Raw genomic sequence first — 15293 nt, forward strand, 5'->3', positions numbered from 1 at the left:
ACGTATATATTATGTTTTTGGAAATTTAGTTTGACTTCATAGTGACGTAATTTTACATTACCAGTCGCTCTAAACTTGAAAATTCCTCTAAATGAATGAAAACTATAACAAGATCACATAATTGTGGAATAACAGTATGAACGCAATGGAAATTTAAGAATATTATTTTCCATCCTTAATATGCCCTGAATTGAAAGATTTCAGTTTACGTAAGCATCTTGAAATAAGCATATTTAAAACAAAATCACCAATTTTAGCAAGAGATTACTGTTTTCATTTACATAAATACATTAATACTCGTAAAGGTAGGTAAATATATTTGATATTAAGATAAACAAAATAAATATAATGTACGTATGTGTATATTATATAATTGTTTAATATTTATAAATTTGTATGTATATAAGTATAGCTGAGGAAACATTAATTCACCCCAAATAAAAAAAAAATAAAAAAAAAACGCAAAATGAAATTATTTTCATTTTTTTTTTATATAAAAAATGCGCGCCGGCACAAACCATCGGTGCATGAGCAGATGTTAAATATATTGTTGCTTTTTTTTCTAGTTACTCTTATTCTTTTTGACTTATTTTTTCTTTTCTTCTTCTGTTATTGCTGCTGGTTCTTTCCAATTTCGAGTCTACTTGGCAGCAGAAGCATATTATTATTTTTTTTTATTAATATTGTTTTGTTAATATTTTTGCTTTTCTTTTTTCACTTTATTAATTCTGTTTTGGCCTGATGACTCTATCTCCATTAAAGAATATTAATACGGATTGTAAAGATACGGATACGTACTTAAAAATTATTGTTTAAATATTAATACAAGATCAATGGGGGAAAATTCTTCTTGGCATGAGACATTATTTTCAGTTCGCGTGCGCTATTCAATCGAAAAGGAACTAAAAAATTTCGAGCAAATATTTTTAAGAAAAAAAATTAAAAATAATACTCAAATTGAAAGATTAAATAATATATAAAATTGTGTTAAAAAATAAAGTTTAATAAAATAATAAATGAATTAATTTAAAATAAAAATATTTTTGAAAGGATGCGAACAAAACAATGACGAAGAAAAGAATCTGTTGACAAAAATAAAACTAAACTGAAATGTAATTATTTATAAAATAATATTAATTTTCTATTTATCTTAATAAAGTTCAACTGATCTTCCCAAATTTTTGGATTATTTTTCATAATTAACAATAACAATTTTAACAGTTTAATATATTCCTTTTTTATGAGAATGTAAAAACTGAGCCAATAAAGTTACGTGAATTAGCAAAAAAATAATCTCGTTCTTAATTTTTTAATAAATGTCATTAAGATCGCGGGAACCGGTATTAGAAGCTAAGTTTTTAGTATTCGTTGATTTCAATTATTCGTTCGCGTAAACTTTGAAATTCAACCATATGTTCTCGGGAAATGGTATGAATAATCCAGAAGCTCATGTACTTATTATATATTGTAAAAACATATGTAACTATAATAATAAAACGGTTTTAGTGGCTATGTTTGAGCTCGAATTTATTTTTACTATTTAATGTTAAAGAACATAAGTTAATCAAATTAAAAATCAAATTGAGAATTAATTCAAAATCAATTCATAAAACAAGATTTGAGTAAATTGGATTTTATAGAAATATAATTTTATAATCAAGTATTCTGAGCCAATATTTGATCTAAAAATTTCAATATTTGATCTAAAAATTCGGTACTTAAATTAAATATGGAAATTAAAATTAAGGAAAAAAATCTAATGTGATCAGCACATACTAACCGCAAAATATACTTTCTGGTTTGTGAAAATATTGCATAACATTATGAAAATTTCCCTTAAGCACTTAAATTTATCTTTTAAATTTTAAGGAAGGGAACATCTTGTCAAGATACCTGGAAAATTGAAAATTTTTCAAATGCCCCTCGAATTCCCTGAGAAATTCGTCAAACAGAATCTATCATTATATTTAAAGAAATTCCGTCGATTAGTTCCTTAAATGTGACAAAAAATATAAGATCGTTCCCTTTTATATAATATTTATATAATATTTTAATTTTTTAAAATATTTATTTTTTAAATAACAATAATAAAGGTCCACTTCCTAATTCTATGACATAGCCAAAGTAAACTCAGATAGGCTGACAGACAAGCCGACAGACAGATCGAGAGACATTTTTCTAATATTCTCTAATTTATTTATACTTCTCTAGCATGGAGAAATGCATTTCCACCGACGCACCAAAATTTGATGCCTTTACATAAACTCCCCTTATTCTATGCAATACATTCAGTGAAAATAGTATTCTTAACATGCATCCATATCTAATAGCGGGGCTTCTATTTTAAATTAAAGAAAGAAAAACTTATAAAATTCAAATTTACAACACCAAAAAGCATCCAACGTTGCCAAAACTAACTTTTTTTTAATTAAAAATAAATGCAAATTTTATTTCCAGTATTTTCTTTATATGTAAAAAAGTTGCTTTTTAAAACCAACTGTACATTAATTTTGTCGTTTAGTTTTTAGGACCCTAAATATTACTCAATTACAAAAGAATCATAATATGGAATGTACATATTTTTACCTACTATACAAAACATTCTACATTTGATAGTATTGATGTTTAAAGGCCAAGAATTATACAAAACCAACTACTTTAAGGAAATGCGGCTATGAATTTAACTAATAGTTAAACAAACCGCACTTTAGAATTAAATTGAAGATTTTTTAAAATATTATAATATTGGTATTTCTTAAGTATAACGTCAATTTATGCTAAAATTAAAATTGAATAAATTTTAACTCTTTTCAGAAAAACTCATACATAAGCAGAAATTAGTTTTTTTATGCAAAAGAAAAATATTCAAACATAAAAAATGTCTACAAGGCATAACTACACGAATCCTGCATTTTGCCAGCAAAGTGAATTTTATCCAACCCTCAGTTTAACAGAACAACATAAAAATCATGCTAATAAATTATCACAACTTCGTTTAGATACATCTTTAATATCTGTAAATGGTGGACTTAATGATGGTACAACAATAAGTAATATTGGAGTACGTCGTATTCAACGGAGTGTATCGACGCGTTCATTTAATACAACAACATCTTCAAATAAAGTAAATGCTATCAACCGTAGTCAAATACTTTCGAATAATTCCACACCTCCAAAACCGGGACCTAAACCAACAAATTTAAATCGTACAATAAATAACACAACAAATGCATTTGAAACAACAACACGATCTGGAAGTGGTCGTTATGCTCTAGTGCCAGTTGAGGAATTATCAAACAGTAATAATATAAATCGTTATGCTATTATACCAAGCTCATCAACACAACAGATTCAAAACAAAAATATTACGTCAATAGTAGAACAACCGTCCTCAATCAAAAGAACTGATTCATATCGTTATGCTAAAAGTCAAGAGAATATTGATCGTTATGCACATATACCAATTAAAGATGAACCAGCATCATTCAATGAAGAATCAGATACATTTACAAGTTTACCACCTATGACAATAAGTGAAGAGCAACCTCGTCTAAAATCAGCTTTTTCTAGCGATTTTGGAAGTAAATCATTTGTTTTAGTTGACCACAAGAATAATCAAAAATACGCAATGGTACCGACAGCAGATGATGAAGATTTAGTTGATGATAATCATGAGATAATCCAAATGCACCATGGCCGAGTTCATAGATATGCTGTTATTCCGACAGAAGAGGAAGATGATGATGATGAAGAAGAAGAAACATGTTTAAGTAACACAGATTTAAATCAAACCTACCCAAATTCACAAGAAACAATACAACTCCAACCACTACAAAGCTCAACACCACAAAAAAACCCATTTAGACAACAGTCAGTGCAACGAACTCCACAATTAACACCACTGCAAAAAGCAAACGAAAACTATCCAACTACACCAATAAAAAATCCTGATGCAACAAGAAGACTACATGAACTCTTGTCCACACCAAGAAAAACACCAAAACCAACCTCTAATTTAACACCAAATAATATAAGTAGAAATGATATAGAAAGAAATTCAAAAAGATATTCAAGTCAATCTAAAATTTATGTTCATGGCAGTCGTCTTAATATAAACCATATTAGAGAAAATGAGTTGAATCCTCAAAAACTAGTATATGACCACGCATATCAACAGCCAAACAAAATTAAACCAATAGAGCAACAATATAAATCCAATAAACAAAATCAAAAAATAAAAGGTAATGAAGCTAGGACTACAGCTATCATAACACCACGTGTTGCAAATTATTCTAATAACACTGATAACGAAGATGAAGATAGTTGCACAAAATCTTCATGGAATACCTCATATCCACAAAAGGTAGCAAATGCAACTGCTACATTGGGTGTAATATCATTAATGTTAACTTTAGGCAGTATAATGAACACAGGGCTCTGTTTGTACTTAATAGCTAATGTAAGCAAACGTTAACTAATTAAAAAAATAAAAATTAAATTTTTTAAATTCACTTTTTTTTAGAATGGCCGCACATTTTATTTAGAATTTGCTTTAGCAGCTGCATTCGCTGGAGTTGGACTTGGTATATTAGGATTTCGTACACGTCATTGCGAATGGTTACCGAACCGTAGTTATATATCTGGTTACATTTTACTAACAGTATTTTGTTTACTTAAATGCTGTGGATTATTGGTTTTGTTAGCATTAGATCCGTTTCCCGGAATACCATTACATGATGTTACCACTGGTATTGTTTTAGGTTTATCAACATTTGAAGTATTCTTTATTGGATTAGGCGTACTGGGATCATGGTGGTGTCATAGACCGCCACCTGATAACAGAGTTAATGTTTATTAAAATGTCCAATACATTGGCTAGTATTTTTTTTGATCTAATTAAATAAAAATAGTTGATAATTAAGCAAAAGTCAAATTCAATTGTAAAAACTTAAATAAATAACAATTAACATACGGCTATTCAAACCAAAACAGAAAAAAAATTTTAACTTGCAAGTTGTGGATCACCAACTTTTCAAATATCTAATATTTAAATATGTACATTTAATTTTATTTTTTTTTATTTATTGTTAAATAGCTTTATTTAATAACTGTTGAAATAGACTTATTGTAATATGTATTTTTTATAATAGACCAAATAAAATAATTTGTAATAGTAAAATATTGAACTATTAATGTTTAAATATTAAAGGAAAAGTACAATCCATAAATGGAACAGCGCAATTACTTTATAATAAGTTTTCGTCTACCGCACATGTAAGATTTTACGACTATTCGTAAATGAAAATAGAGCAAGTTAATTAAGCTCAAATAATATACTTGCATGCGTAAGCACGTATAAAATAATAAGTTTTGTATGAATTTTTTTAATGTAAGCAATCTAACCATATCTAGTAAAAGTTCATTTAAAACATAGTGATACTATAGTGACTTATTGCTACACATTCTGTTAGTTTTTTTCATTTTTTGTTTTTCTACCAAAGAAAACTTTTCATAAAGTAAATTCCACATTTTTTTACTGAACCTGTTTACTATGAAGTTAGACTAAAAATTCTAGAATTTTTTGTAATCCTTTTTTCTCAAAAAAGTTATACAATTTTTCAATTTTAAAAGATTAATATTCATATTCAATATTCTTAACATTTAAAAGGTCAATGATCTCAAAATATTTAATACGAAAAGAGAAAAATTATGAAAATTGTGAATCAAACAATTAGAAACAGTCAGTAGGAAATTCAATTTGCAAATGAAGCAGAATAATAAACTCAATTAACGGAAAATTCTATGAAAGGCTTCTCCTGTTAAAAATTCAAATAGAAACTATATTACATGCAATATAAAATTTTTAATTCTAATAAATCAATATTTTATTGGTCACCCATTCTGATAAAAGAATCTTACAAAAATTAAATCTTAATTCGAAATGGAATCTTAATAAAAAATATAATCAATTTTAATATTTACATTATTAATATTTTCCTTTGAGCTTTTTCTAGCTTAATATAATAATTTTATATTTTGTTCAAATTTTTGTTCAAAAAATTATTTATTTCAATTAAAATAAATAATATTCACTTATTACTCTACTAACAATATCTTTTATGTATCCCTTAACCAATATTTTAAATAGGTAAATACATAATATTATGTTGATAAAATACTAATAACAAAAAAATATAAAAAATAAATAAAAAAATTATAATTTTGTCATAATATACATACAAAGAAAATAATTTAATACAAAAATTAAATTATACTGCATATGAACCCAATTTAAATCACATTTTATAAAAAAGAAAAAATTGTATAACAATATACATTATATATGTATATACTATATTATAAAAATCTATGTTTAAAACTTTTCAGCAAAAAAAAAATTACATTAATAAGTAGGTAGTGTATGCTTTGTTTTTTTTTATTTCTCTAATTTTTAGTTGTATCTACTTTTGTTATAAAATAATGTGTCATAGTTATTACCATTAACAATTATTTTCCATTCTTCTTATTTTAATATAATTGTTAAATATTTAATTTCTCCTATTTTCGTTTCTGCAAGGCTCCATTTAATGTTCTAACAACAAACGGCCAAAGAATTAACATCGTAAACCATAATGGAGATATATCTCTGAATGGCCACCAATGAGGATATTTTCGATGTAATTTCAGCTAAATACATAAAATGTACAAATATAGAAAAGGAATATTTAAAGCGGTGCATTAATAGATTAACTAGTATAAATTTTAAAATATAATATAAACATGAGTGTACTTTATAAATTTGTAACAAAAATTTTCAAGACAACTTTTTTGATTTTTATGAATATTTCAGAAAACTACACAAAAAAATTCTGAACGAACAACGTATCAGCTAATTAAATTTAAATTTATTTGTCGATTTACTTGTATTTTTTAATTTGCTTGATTTGCTTTACCTTTTGATTTGCTTGTAAGTTTCTTAATTCAGTGACGTTTCTTTCGAGTGTACTCATTCTTTGATTTAGATTCGTTAAATCTGTATTCATCCTTTGCACTATATTGAAAATTTGATGCATTATATGGTTTTCTTGAGCCACATATCCATCGTTTTCATTTAATTGCTAAAATATAGTTTAATTTAATTAAAATTATGAAAAAAAATCATATATATATATGATCATTGTCATGTTTTTATTTATTATGTTGCTAAAAATGTATATGTAATTCAATGAAAAAATAGATAAAAGCAGATAAATTTACATAAGCATAAATTTTGAAAGATGGCTTCAAAAAGCATAAATCAATTTTGTATACAAAAAAAAATTTTTTTGAGAAATAAAATCTCATGTCAAATTTTTATGTACATACATATTTTTGCAATATGTATGTGATAAATTGAAGCTACATTTTAAATGTTAATTAATTTACAATTATTTTTGTAACCTTTTTAATGAAAATAATTAATTTTCCTGAATTTATACAAAATAAACTAGTTTAATTTAATTAATGAAATAAATAATTTTTGTAATGATTCGTTGACCTATGGTTTTAAAGAGGAAAAAGCATAAAACTTTGTATTCAAGTTTAATTTTTTATGCATATTCACTGCATATTTATTGTTTCACTCTTGAACAAAACGAAAAAAAAATATTTTAATATTTTTAAATTATAATAATGTTGCGAAAAGTTATACATGTACATATTAAATCATTCAACAAGAAAACAAAAGAAAAGAAGCAAATAGTTTTAAAAAAGATATTGAAATGAAAATACTTTACGATAACAAATGCGATTTAGAACTTACATTCCTCATTTGTTGCGAATGATAATGATTTAATCTACTTATAGAACTTGACACATCAACACCATCCTTTAAACAGAAACATAAGCACGGTACAAACAATTAAAAGAGCATGTTAGTAAAAATTTAGTTTCTTGTAGCGAAATATCGTATTACTTACTTCTAAAGTATCTATATATTCATCATCAGACTGTTCAACAGTACGACCATTTTGATTTATATAAGAATTACTTTCATTTATATCCTCATCACCAGAATCAAATCCATTAGAAAATCCATTTTGGGGTGAACCATGTTGAGGACTATTACCTCTTGAAGCAAATGGTGAATTTGGATGAGATTTAGCTTTTTTCATTACTTCTGGAGCAACAATTTCTAAATCATTGAAATTAACATTATTTAACTCATCAATGCTTCCCATAAATTGAGCCACGTTCTCATTAAATGACATTGTCTCTATTATCTTTTTTAGTTCATCTACATATAAATGCATAGCACGCTCTTTTGACATACTCCCCAAAGCATTCCAAGCATCCCATTTAGCTCTATGAAAAGTCATGTTTATAATAAAAATCAACAAATAAAAATTTTTAATTTACCGGCCAATAACGTCCCAAAAAGGTGGTTTCTTTTGACTACAAGGACCTTGTGTTGCTTGTTTGAAATACGAGTAAAATGTTAGCATCATCGCACTGCTCGGCTGGTAGGAACCTTAAATACGTTAAAGTAATTATAATATTAATAATATATGTACATATAACAATTTTCAAATAATTTTTTAATGTATTTAGTTTTAAAATAGAAATTATAGCCATAATAAAGCATAATAATAGGATGGTAAAAATATAATTATAGGGCAGACATAGCTATACCATATTTACAACTAAACATCTACTTAGTTGAAGGTTTTCAATTTTTAAAATCATAAAATGTTGCTTTACGATTAATAAAGCAAATTTTACATTAAAGCTCCAAATTGTATTTTTTGTATTCATGTTAATTATTACATTTTCATTAACATATTTGTACATACGTACTTATGTATTTAAAATGGTTAACCCATAGTTAAACTCAAATTTAAAAATAGGTCAAGCTGTTTCAAAACATTACTGATATATATATAAACATTTTAAACAAAGAAATCAACTTAGCCCTCAAAAAGCATACATTGCAGTCTTATAATACATAATTTATGTACATATATATCTGTTTTATTATGTGACTAGGTAAAAAATGAAAGGTATTTCTTCAACCTTGCAAAGTCAGCCAAAACACACGTAGATAAACAACGACCGTGGGAAGGTAAGCAAATACGCATAAATCAATTTTTTTTAAAGCTTTACTGTTTTGAACACTTACCATTTTTTGGTAATCCTTTAATTACGTTCACGGCTGCATTAAACTTTTCCTCTATTGAAGCCATTTTAAGCAAGATTTAGTTGTTGCTTACTAATATCAGCAAGTCAAAAAATTTTTTTTATCTAACAGTATGTTAGACTCAAAAACTTAAATTATTTTAACGATAGTATATTTGTGTTACTAGTTGAACTTTGAACATAATTTAAATGTAATTTGTCTAGATACTAAAACAACTTTGACTTTTATATCAAAAATTTAATTACAACTACAAGTGTATATATTATATAGATTAGAGTAGTTGGTACGGCAGCTAAATAATATGAATTCAATTTACATCAGTTTTGTATAAATTATGACAATGTTTTAAACATGAATACACTAAACTAAACCTTCATAATTTTACTTAACATTAAAGATTAAAGAAATATGTAATTAAAAATGAAGACTATTCTATTTTAAAAATTTTTGACGTATCAATTAAATGACAATTTCCACAAAAACAAAGCAGAGGTGTATGCTAGTTTTTAACGAAATAAATTTAGGCAATTTTGACATTTTTCTCTTACCAAGTTTATAAAACTGGCCTGTAGATTTACCGTTTTTTCTTGTTTTTGTAAACCGTAAATACAGGAAGAATCTTGGCAAAGGAAGGATTTTTTATTAAATTGGTTTTATTGAAAAATGAGTATAACACCCGCGTTACCAATTGGTTTTTGTTCCGCCGGGAAATTGTAAGTAATACTTTATTTGAAAATTTTCCAAACTTCTTTGTAAAGGAATTTTGTAAAACTTTCAAATTTAACTATTCGACAAATAACATTGTTTAGTTTTGGACAAGTTGCATTAATTTTGACATATCAGGCCTGTCTGGTATAAGAAAATTTTGAAAAATACTTTTAAATCAAGTTTTTGCATGCAAAGCGTCTGGGATAATACTTTTTGAACAAAATGAGAAAAAATGCTCACGTTTTCGGTTTCTTACTTTAGTAAAATTTAATGTTTTATTTTTACAGTTGTCGAAACATATGTTTTTCCTGGTTGTTTCAGATAAGTTATTTTTGAAAAAAAAATTCTCATCAACAAGATTTTTTTTCAAAACTTTTCAATTAAAAATAAAATAAAATCATCAAAATGGATTCACAAATAATTTTTCTCACACTTTATAATCCACAATCCAAATTTTCGATATCTGGTATAACCAAAAATTTTTGTTTATGTTTGATAAATGCTTTGAAATTTGACGTTCATATTTATTAAGTTTTTAAGAGTTTTTTACAAGTTTTCCGTCTGGTTTTGTTTTTTTTTTTAAATGCGAATTTTTTCTCTTTTTGCGAGAAATTACGTCATTGTTTCTCTTAATTTCTCTTTTTGGATAATTATATAATGCCTCTCTTGGGATAATTATATAATGCCTACAAATTTTAGTCAAACCATGTGTTTGACCTTTGATGTTTGTCTATATTTACAATATAAAATATTCCTTTTGACATTGATGTCATATTTTCGTTAGTTTTTTCAAACTTGAAAAAACTAACATCATGCCAATATAGTTGACAAATAACACTATGTTAATATTGACATATGAAACTATAATAAATTATTCAACATATACATGAACACAAATTCTCAACTTTATATCCGAAAGAAATGTAAACAGCTGATGGTAAGGAATTAAAATTTACTTGAATTATTCTTTCATTTTTTTCTCGTGGAGGGATTTATAGAACAAGAATTGAAAATTTAATTTCTTGAAATTGAAAATTTAAAGCTCTTTCATTGACATTTAATTGAAAAATCAAAAGAAATCCTTTACTTTTGGTTTTTTACAGCGAAAAGAAAAAGTTTTACCAAATTAGATTATAGCGAAATATTTTAATTAAAACTATTTTCAATATTCTGAACGATTACACAAATTTGATAAAGGAAATATGACATCCATGTCAAAAGGAATATTTTATATTGTAAATATAAACAAACATCAAAGATCAAACACATGGTTTGATTAAAATTTGTAGGTATTGTATTTATATTTGATTTTTTTCTAAATTAAAGAAAAGCTTATAATGGATTTCGCCAAAAAAATGATGAAAAAATATGGATGGAATGAAGGTGCGATAAAAACAATTAATAAAAATATACGTTTACAAATAATTTTTTTAAATGTAGGCGAAGGTTTGGGCAAGAACAAGAGCGGCATAAATAAACCATTAAATGCACATTTAAAATTCGATACAACAGGTCTTGGAGTTGATAAAGCAGCCGAATTTAATAATCACTGGTGGCAAAGAGTTTATAATCAAGCAGCCAATAATATTAAAGTTAAAGAAGACATAAATCAAATATCTTTACATACTGATAAAAATGACCCAGTGGAGGTATACACACAGTGGCCTGTTTTATTTCATTAAAGAATATAATAAGTGGTGTTAAAATTAATTACAGATATCTACTAAAAATTATTCAGTGAAAAAATTAAAAGCCAAAACAAATTCTGCAGGTTATAATTTCTTTTTGAAGTCAGCTACCTTAACAAACATGGGATGTGAGATTGAAGACCCAAATAAAACTGATGCTCAAGATTTAGATTTACCAAAATTTAAGACTTTAACTGACGAGGAACTTTTTGCTGCTTGTGGTGGCAGAACAGCACACAAAGGTGCGAGACATGGATTGAATTTAGCAGGGAAATTGGAAAGACTTAAAGAACAAGAGGAAAGGTTGTTAGAAAAAATGTCAGGCAAAACTGAGAATTTAACGAAAATGGAGAGCGATGAAAGTGAGTGGACCGTAGTAACTACTAAGAAAAATAAAAAAAATAACCAAGATACTTATTCTAAAATGGTTGAAGATGAAAACTTGAGTACACTAAATGAAATTTTATATAAAAATGAATACGCCAATAAATCCAAAAAAAAGAAGAAGAAGGAAAAAATGATAGACAAAAATTTATCGGATAAAGTGGAAAATATTGAAATTACAAAAAAAATTAACAAAAGTAAGGAGTCTAATGAGGGCGATAAAAAATTCAAGCTGTCTAATAATTCGAAAAATATTAAGAAAGATCGTAAAAGTAAACGTAATAAATTTAATTTTAAATCTTTAGAAAATAACATGAGTTTTGATAACGAAAAAAATATAACTGAAACAGAACAAAATATATTTGAAAGAAGAGAAAATCAAAAAGAAGTGGCAGATGACCAAATGATAGAGCATGATTTCGAAAACCCTGTAGACAAGAAATTAAAAGGTCTAGAAAATAAAAAGAATAAAAAAATAAAAAATGGGAAAATTAGTAAAATGAAATGTAAAGATAAAATCATTGCTAAAAAATTAAAAAAAGCGACAAGAGTGTTAGATAATTTAGATAGCTTTCTTAAAAACGAAAAAACTGATAGTGATAATGATTGAATAAAGAAATAAATGATTTTATAGTTTTTCATGGATAATCAATATAATAATTCATTATATTTTTTAAATCCTAGAATAAAAGATATTTTCACATATTAATTTCTTTTAATAAAATTTTAGGCTTCACCCTACAAATGAGCTCTCAAATTCTATGGAATAAAAACAAAATATAATACCTTCAACTTTTATCAAATAATAATATTTGAATAGTACCTACATAGATTCTTCTATAATTTAGATAACACGGTTTTTTTGTTAATTATAATGATTCTCAGAAATTAAGGATATTGTACTTCTATTAATTTTTCAACAACCGGAGCTGTATGAGAAAACATAATTTTCTTTGTTTAAGAAATAAAAAATGGAAAATAATTTTTATTTTAAAATAATATAATATCTATTACCTATAACTGGTTTTTAAACTAAAAAGAAAAGTACATGATGATGCAAACTATTTGTCAAAAAAAACATTTTTTTATCTTATATTTCAGAGACTAATTTTGGTAGAATCGAATTTATTTATTTGTTGCGATTAACTGCGAATGATTTAAATAAGATTTAAAATTCAAGAACTAAGGGAATAAATTTAAACATATTTCAATGTTTTGGAACCCATAGAATCTATAAAATTGTTGGAGCTCTTAAATCTTAAACTTTAAAAAAAAATTTTTTTTTAAAATAGAAATACGTATGTGTGAAAGGAATTCACATCAATAGAAAAAAATTTCTTTTTTTGTTTTATATTACAAGATTCCATTTCTTTATTTCATCAAATTTCTTGTACACAATATATAAGGTTATTTATATCGTATATTGTATAATATACATATATATATATATATATATATTTCGAATTATGTCTATTTTTTCCTCTATTTTTTTTATTTAATTTTTACTGTTTTTCATGTGACCAAAACGTTTTGTTTGTTTTCTTCTTGGATTTTAAACATATTTTTAATAATTTTTGTTTAATTTAAATTTTTGTTTTTTTTTTCTTCTTTATTAATATTATTAAATCTTAATTTCTAAAATAATTTTTCCGGGATATAGATAATACATTTATATGCATATATATGTACATATGTAAATTTAATTATACATAGCTACATACATAAGCTTATATAACAGAAATATATTATAATATTTGTTATTATATTTTTTGTATAATTTATTAATGAATACCAAAAAAAAAAAAAAATATACTCATATATAAGTATTTAATATAAGAAAATTAATATTCTTATGTAATATTTTAAGAATATTTTGAATTATTAAAAAAATGCTGAAAAAAATAGATTATAACTTTTTTTAAAAGTTTTATAAAATAACTAAAAAAATAGTATATGGGTACTTATGTAGTTATAAATATGTATATTTAAGTATACATATGTATATATATTAAGAGTATTTTTTGTTTTATAAAAAAATATTAAAAACTTAATTACAGCTTAAAAAAATTGTATATATTTTTTATGTTGTACGAATACATGTTAATTTATATGTGAAATGCAGAAGTTAAAGGAATGGAATAAGGTAGATGACGTGTTATAATGTAATATCTAACATATTTTTTTTTCTTAATATTTTTCTTAATATTTTTTTTTGGTATTTTTGTTTGTTTTTTTGTTTTCTTAAATTTTATTAAAAAAAAAAGGGTTTTTTTTGTTTTGTTTATCTTTTCCATTATATATGTAAGAATTATTACCTTAAATATTTTTATTGCATGTACGTTAAACGTTTATTGTTCCAGAAATGTTAATAAAGTTAAACCGCTTTTCTAATAATCTATATGTTCATTAAATACATCATCAGTTCCATAAGCACCAAAAAAAAAAAATTAAATATTATATTTTGAAATACTAAATTGTGCCAAAATATATTGATTCCCTCCAGTTTTTAATTAAATATTCTTAATTCTTTTATTTAATTATTCTTCCATAAAATTAATAAATAATATAAAGTGATAAAAATTTTCATTAATTTAATTATGAATGATTTTTTAAAATTTTTGATGAATTTCTTCCAAATTTTACGAAACAAACTGTTATTATTACTTGAAAACAATTTGTAGCGTTCTTGTTGTGAAAAGCTCATATGAACATATTAATTGATTTTTTTAATTATATTATTTATTAATTTGATGGTGTTCAAAAGAGGAATCATATTGGTAAGTATAAGGATGTGATTTAATATTTTGTTTATTTAATGTTGGCTACATTTATGGAAACTGTTTAACTCTCATATAGATCATTATTAATTTTGCTTGTTTTCAAAGGTATAACATTATTCTTTTTTTTTCATTTTGGTTTTCTTTTTGTATAATTTTTTTTTTTTTTTCAAAATACAATTATTATTTTCGAAAAGTCTTTATTTATTTTCAATTTTATTTCTTATATTCTCAAAGTTTTTATTTTTTAAATTTCGTCAATTTTTGGATTTTTAACATTTTATTTTCTTTTTTTTACAATCAAGTTTTTTAGTATTTTCAAATAATTTTCTCGTCAGTTTCCTTTTTATTCTAAACAGTAAAGTTTTGGTTATTTTTTCTCATTTGGTTTTCATCTTCATTTTCTATATATTTTATACAATATTATTAAATTTTGCACGTTAAACATACATACAGTATTTCCATTTTTATTTTTGTTTCGTTTTGAATTTTGTGAATTTTGTTAATTTTTTTAATTTTGCAATATGTATTTTTATTGAATAATAAAGTTTTTATTTCAAG

General features: G+C 24.6%; 3 protein-coding genes across 4 annotated transcripts; 2 read left to right on the forward strand and 1 right to left on the reverse strand.

The window, feature by feature from the left end:
• Positions 1 to 978: 978 nt before the first annotated feature.
• LOC129610432 (probable basic-leucine zipper transcription factor N) lies at positions 979 to 4858 on the forward strand. The gene is made up of 3 exons (XM_055523001.1): positions 979 to 1112; positions 2815 to 4459; positions 4523 to 4858. Exons 2-3 carry the CDS (start codon positions 2879 to 2881, stop codon positions 4856 to 4858), a joined length of 1917 nt encoding a protein of 638 aa, XP_055378976.1. The 5' UTR covers positions 979 to 1112; positions 2815 to 2878.
• Positions 4859 to 5924: 1066 nt separating this feature from the next.
• LOC129610293 (acyl-CoA-binding domain-containing protein 5) lies at positions 5925 to 9545 on the reverse strand. Of its 2 annotated transcripts, XM_055522825.1 has the most exons (6): positions 9158 to 9545; positions 8398 to 8509; positions 7959 to 8343; positions 7802 to 7867; positions 6954 to 7118; positions 5926 to 6687 (listed from the first exon to the last, which is right to left on the reverse strand). In XM_055522825.1, the coding sequence occupies exons 1-6, from the start codon at positions 9219 to 9221 to the stop codon at positions 6559 to 6561; spliced, it is 921 nt and encodes a 306-aa protein (XP_055378800.1). In that variant the 5' UTR covers positions 9222 to 9545; the 3' UTR covers positions 5926 to 6558. The 2 variants fall into 2 exon arrangements, with proteins under 2 accessions (XP_055378801.1, XP_055378800.1); XM_055522826.1 differs by lacking the exon at positions 7802 to 7867 and having other exon boundaries at positions 5925 to 6687.
• Positions 9546 to 11130: 1585 nt separating this feature from the next.
• On the forward strand, positions 11131 to 12660 carry LOC129610334 (G patch domain-containing protein 4). Its single transcript, XM_055522876.1, has 3 exons — positions 11131 to 11266; positions 11324 to 11532; positions 11600 to 12660. Exons 1-3 carry the CDS (start codon positions 11221 to 11223, stop codon positions 12563 to 12565), a joined length of 1221 nt encoding a protein of 406 aa, XP_055378851.1. The 5' UTR covers positions 11131 to 11220; the 3' UTR covers positions 12566 to 12660.
• Positions 12661 to 15293: the final 2633 nt, after the last annotated feature.

Source organism: Condylostylus longicornis, unplaced genomic scaffold (genome assembly GCF_029603195.1).
Source record: "Condylostylus longicornis isolate FDR11 unplaced genomic scaffold, ASM2960319v2 ptg000044l, whole genome shotgun sequence".
In the NCBI taxonomy this organism is placed as follows: domain Eukaryota; kingdom Metazoa; phylum Arthropoda; class Insecta; order Diptera; family Dolichopodidae; genus Condylostylus; species Condylostylus longicornis.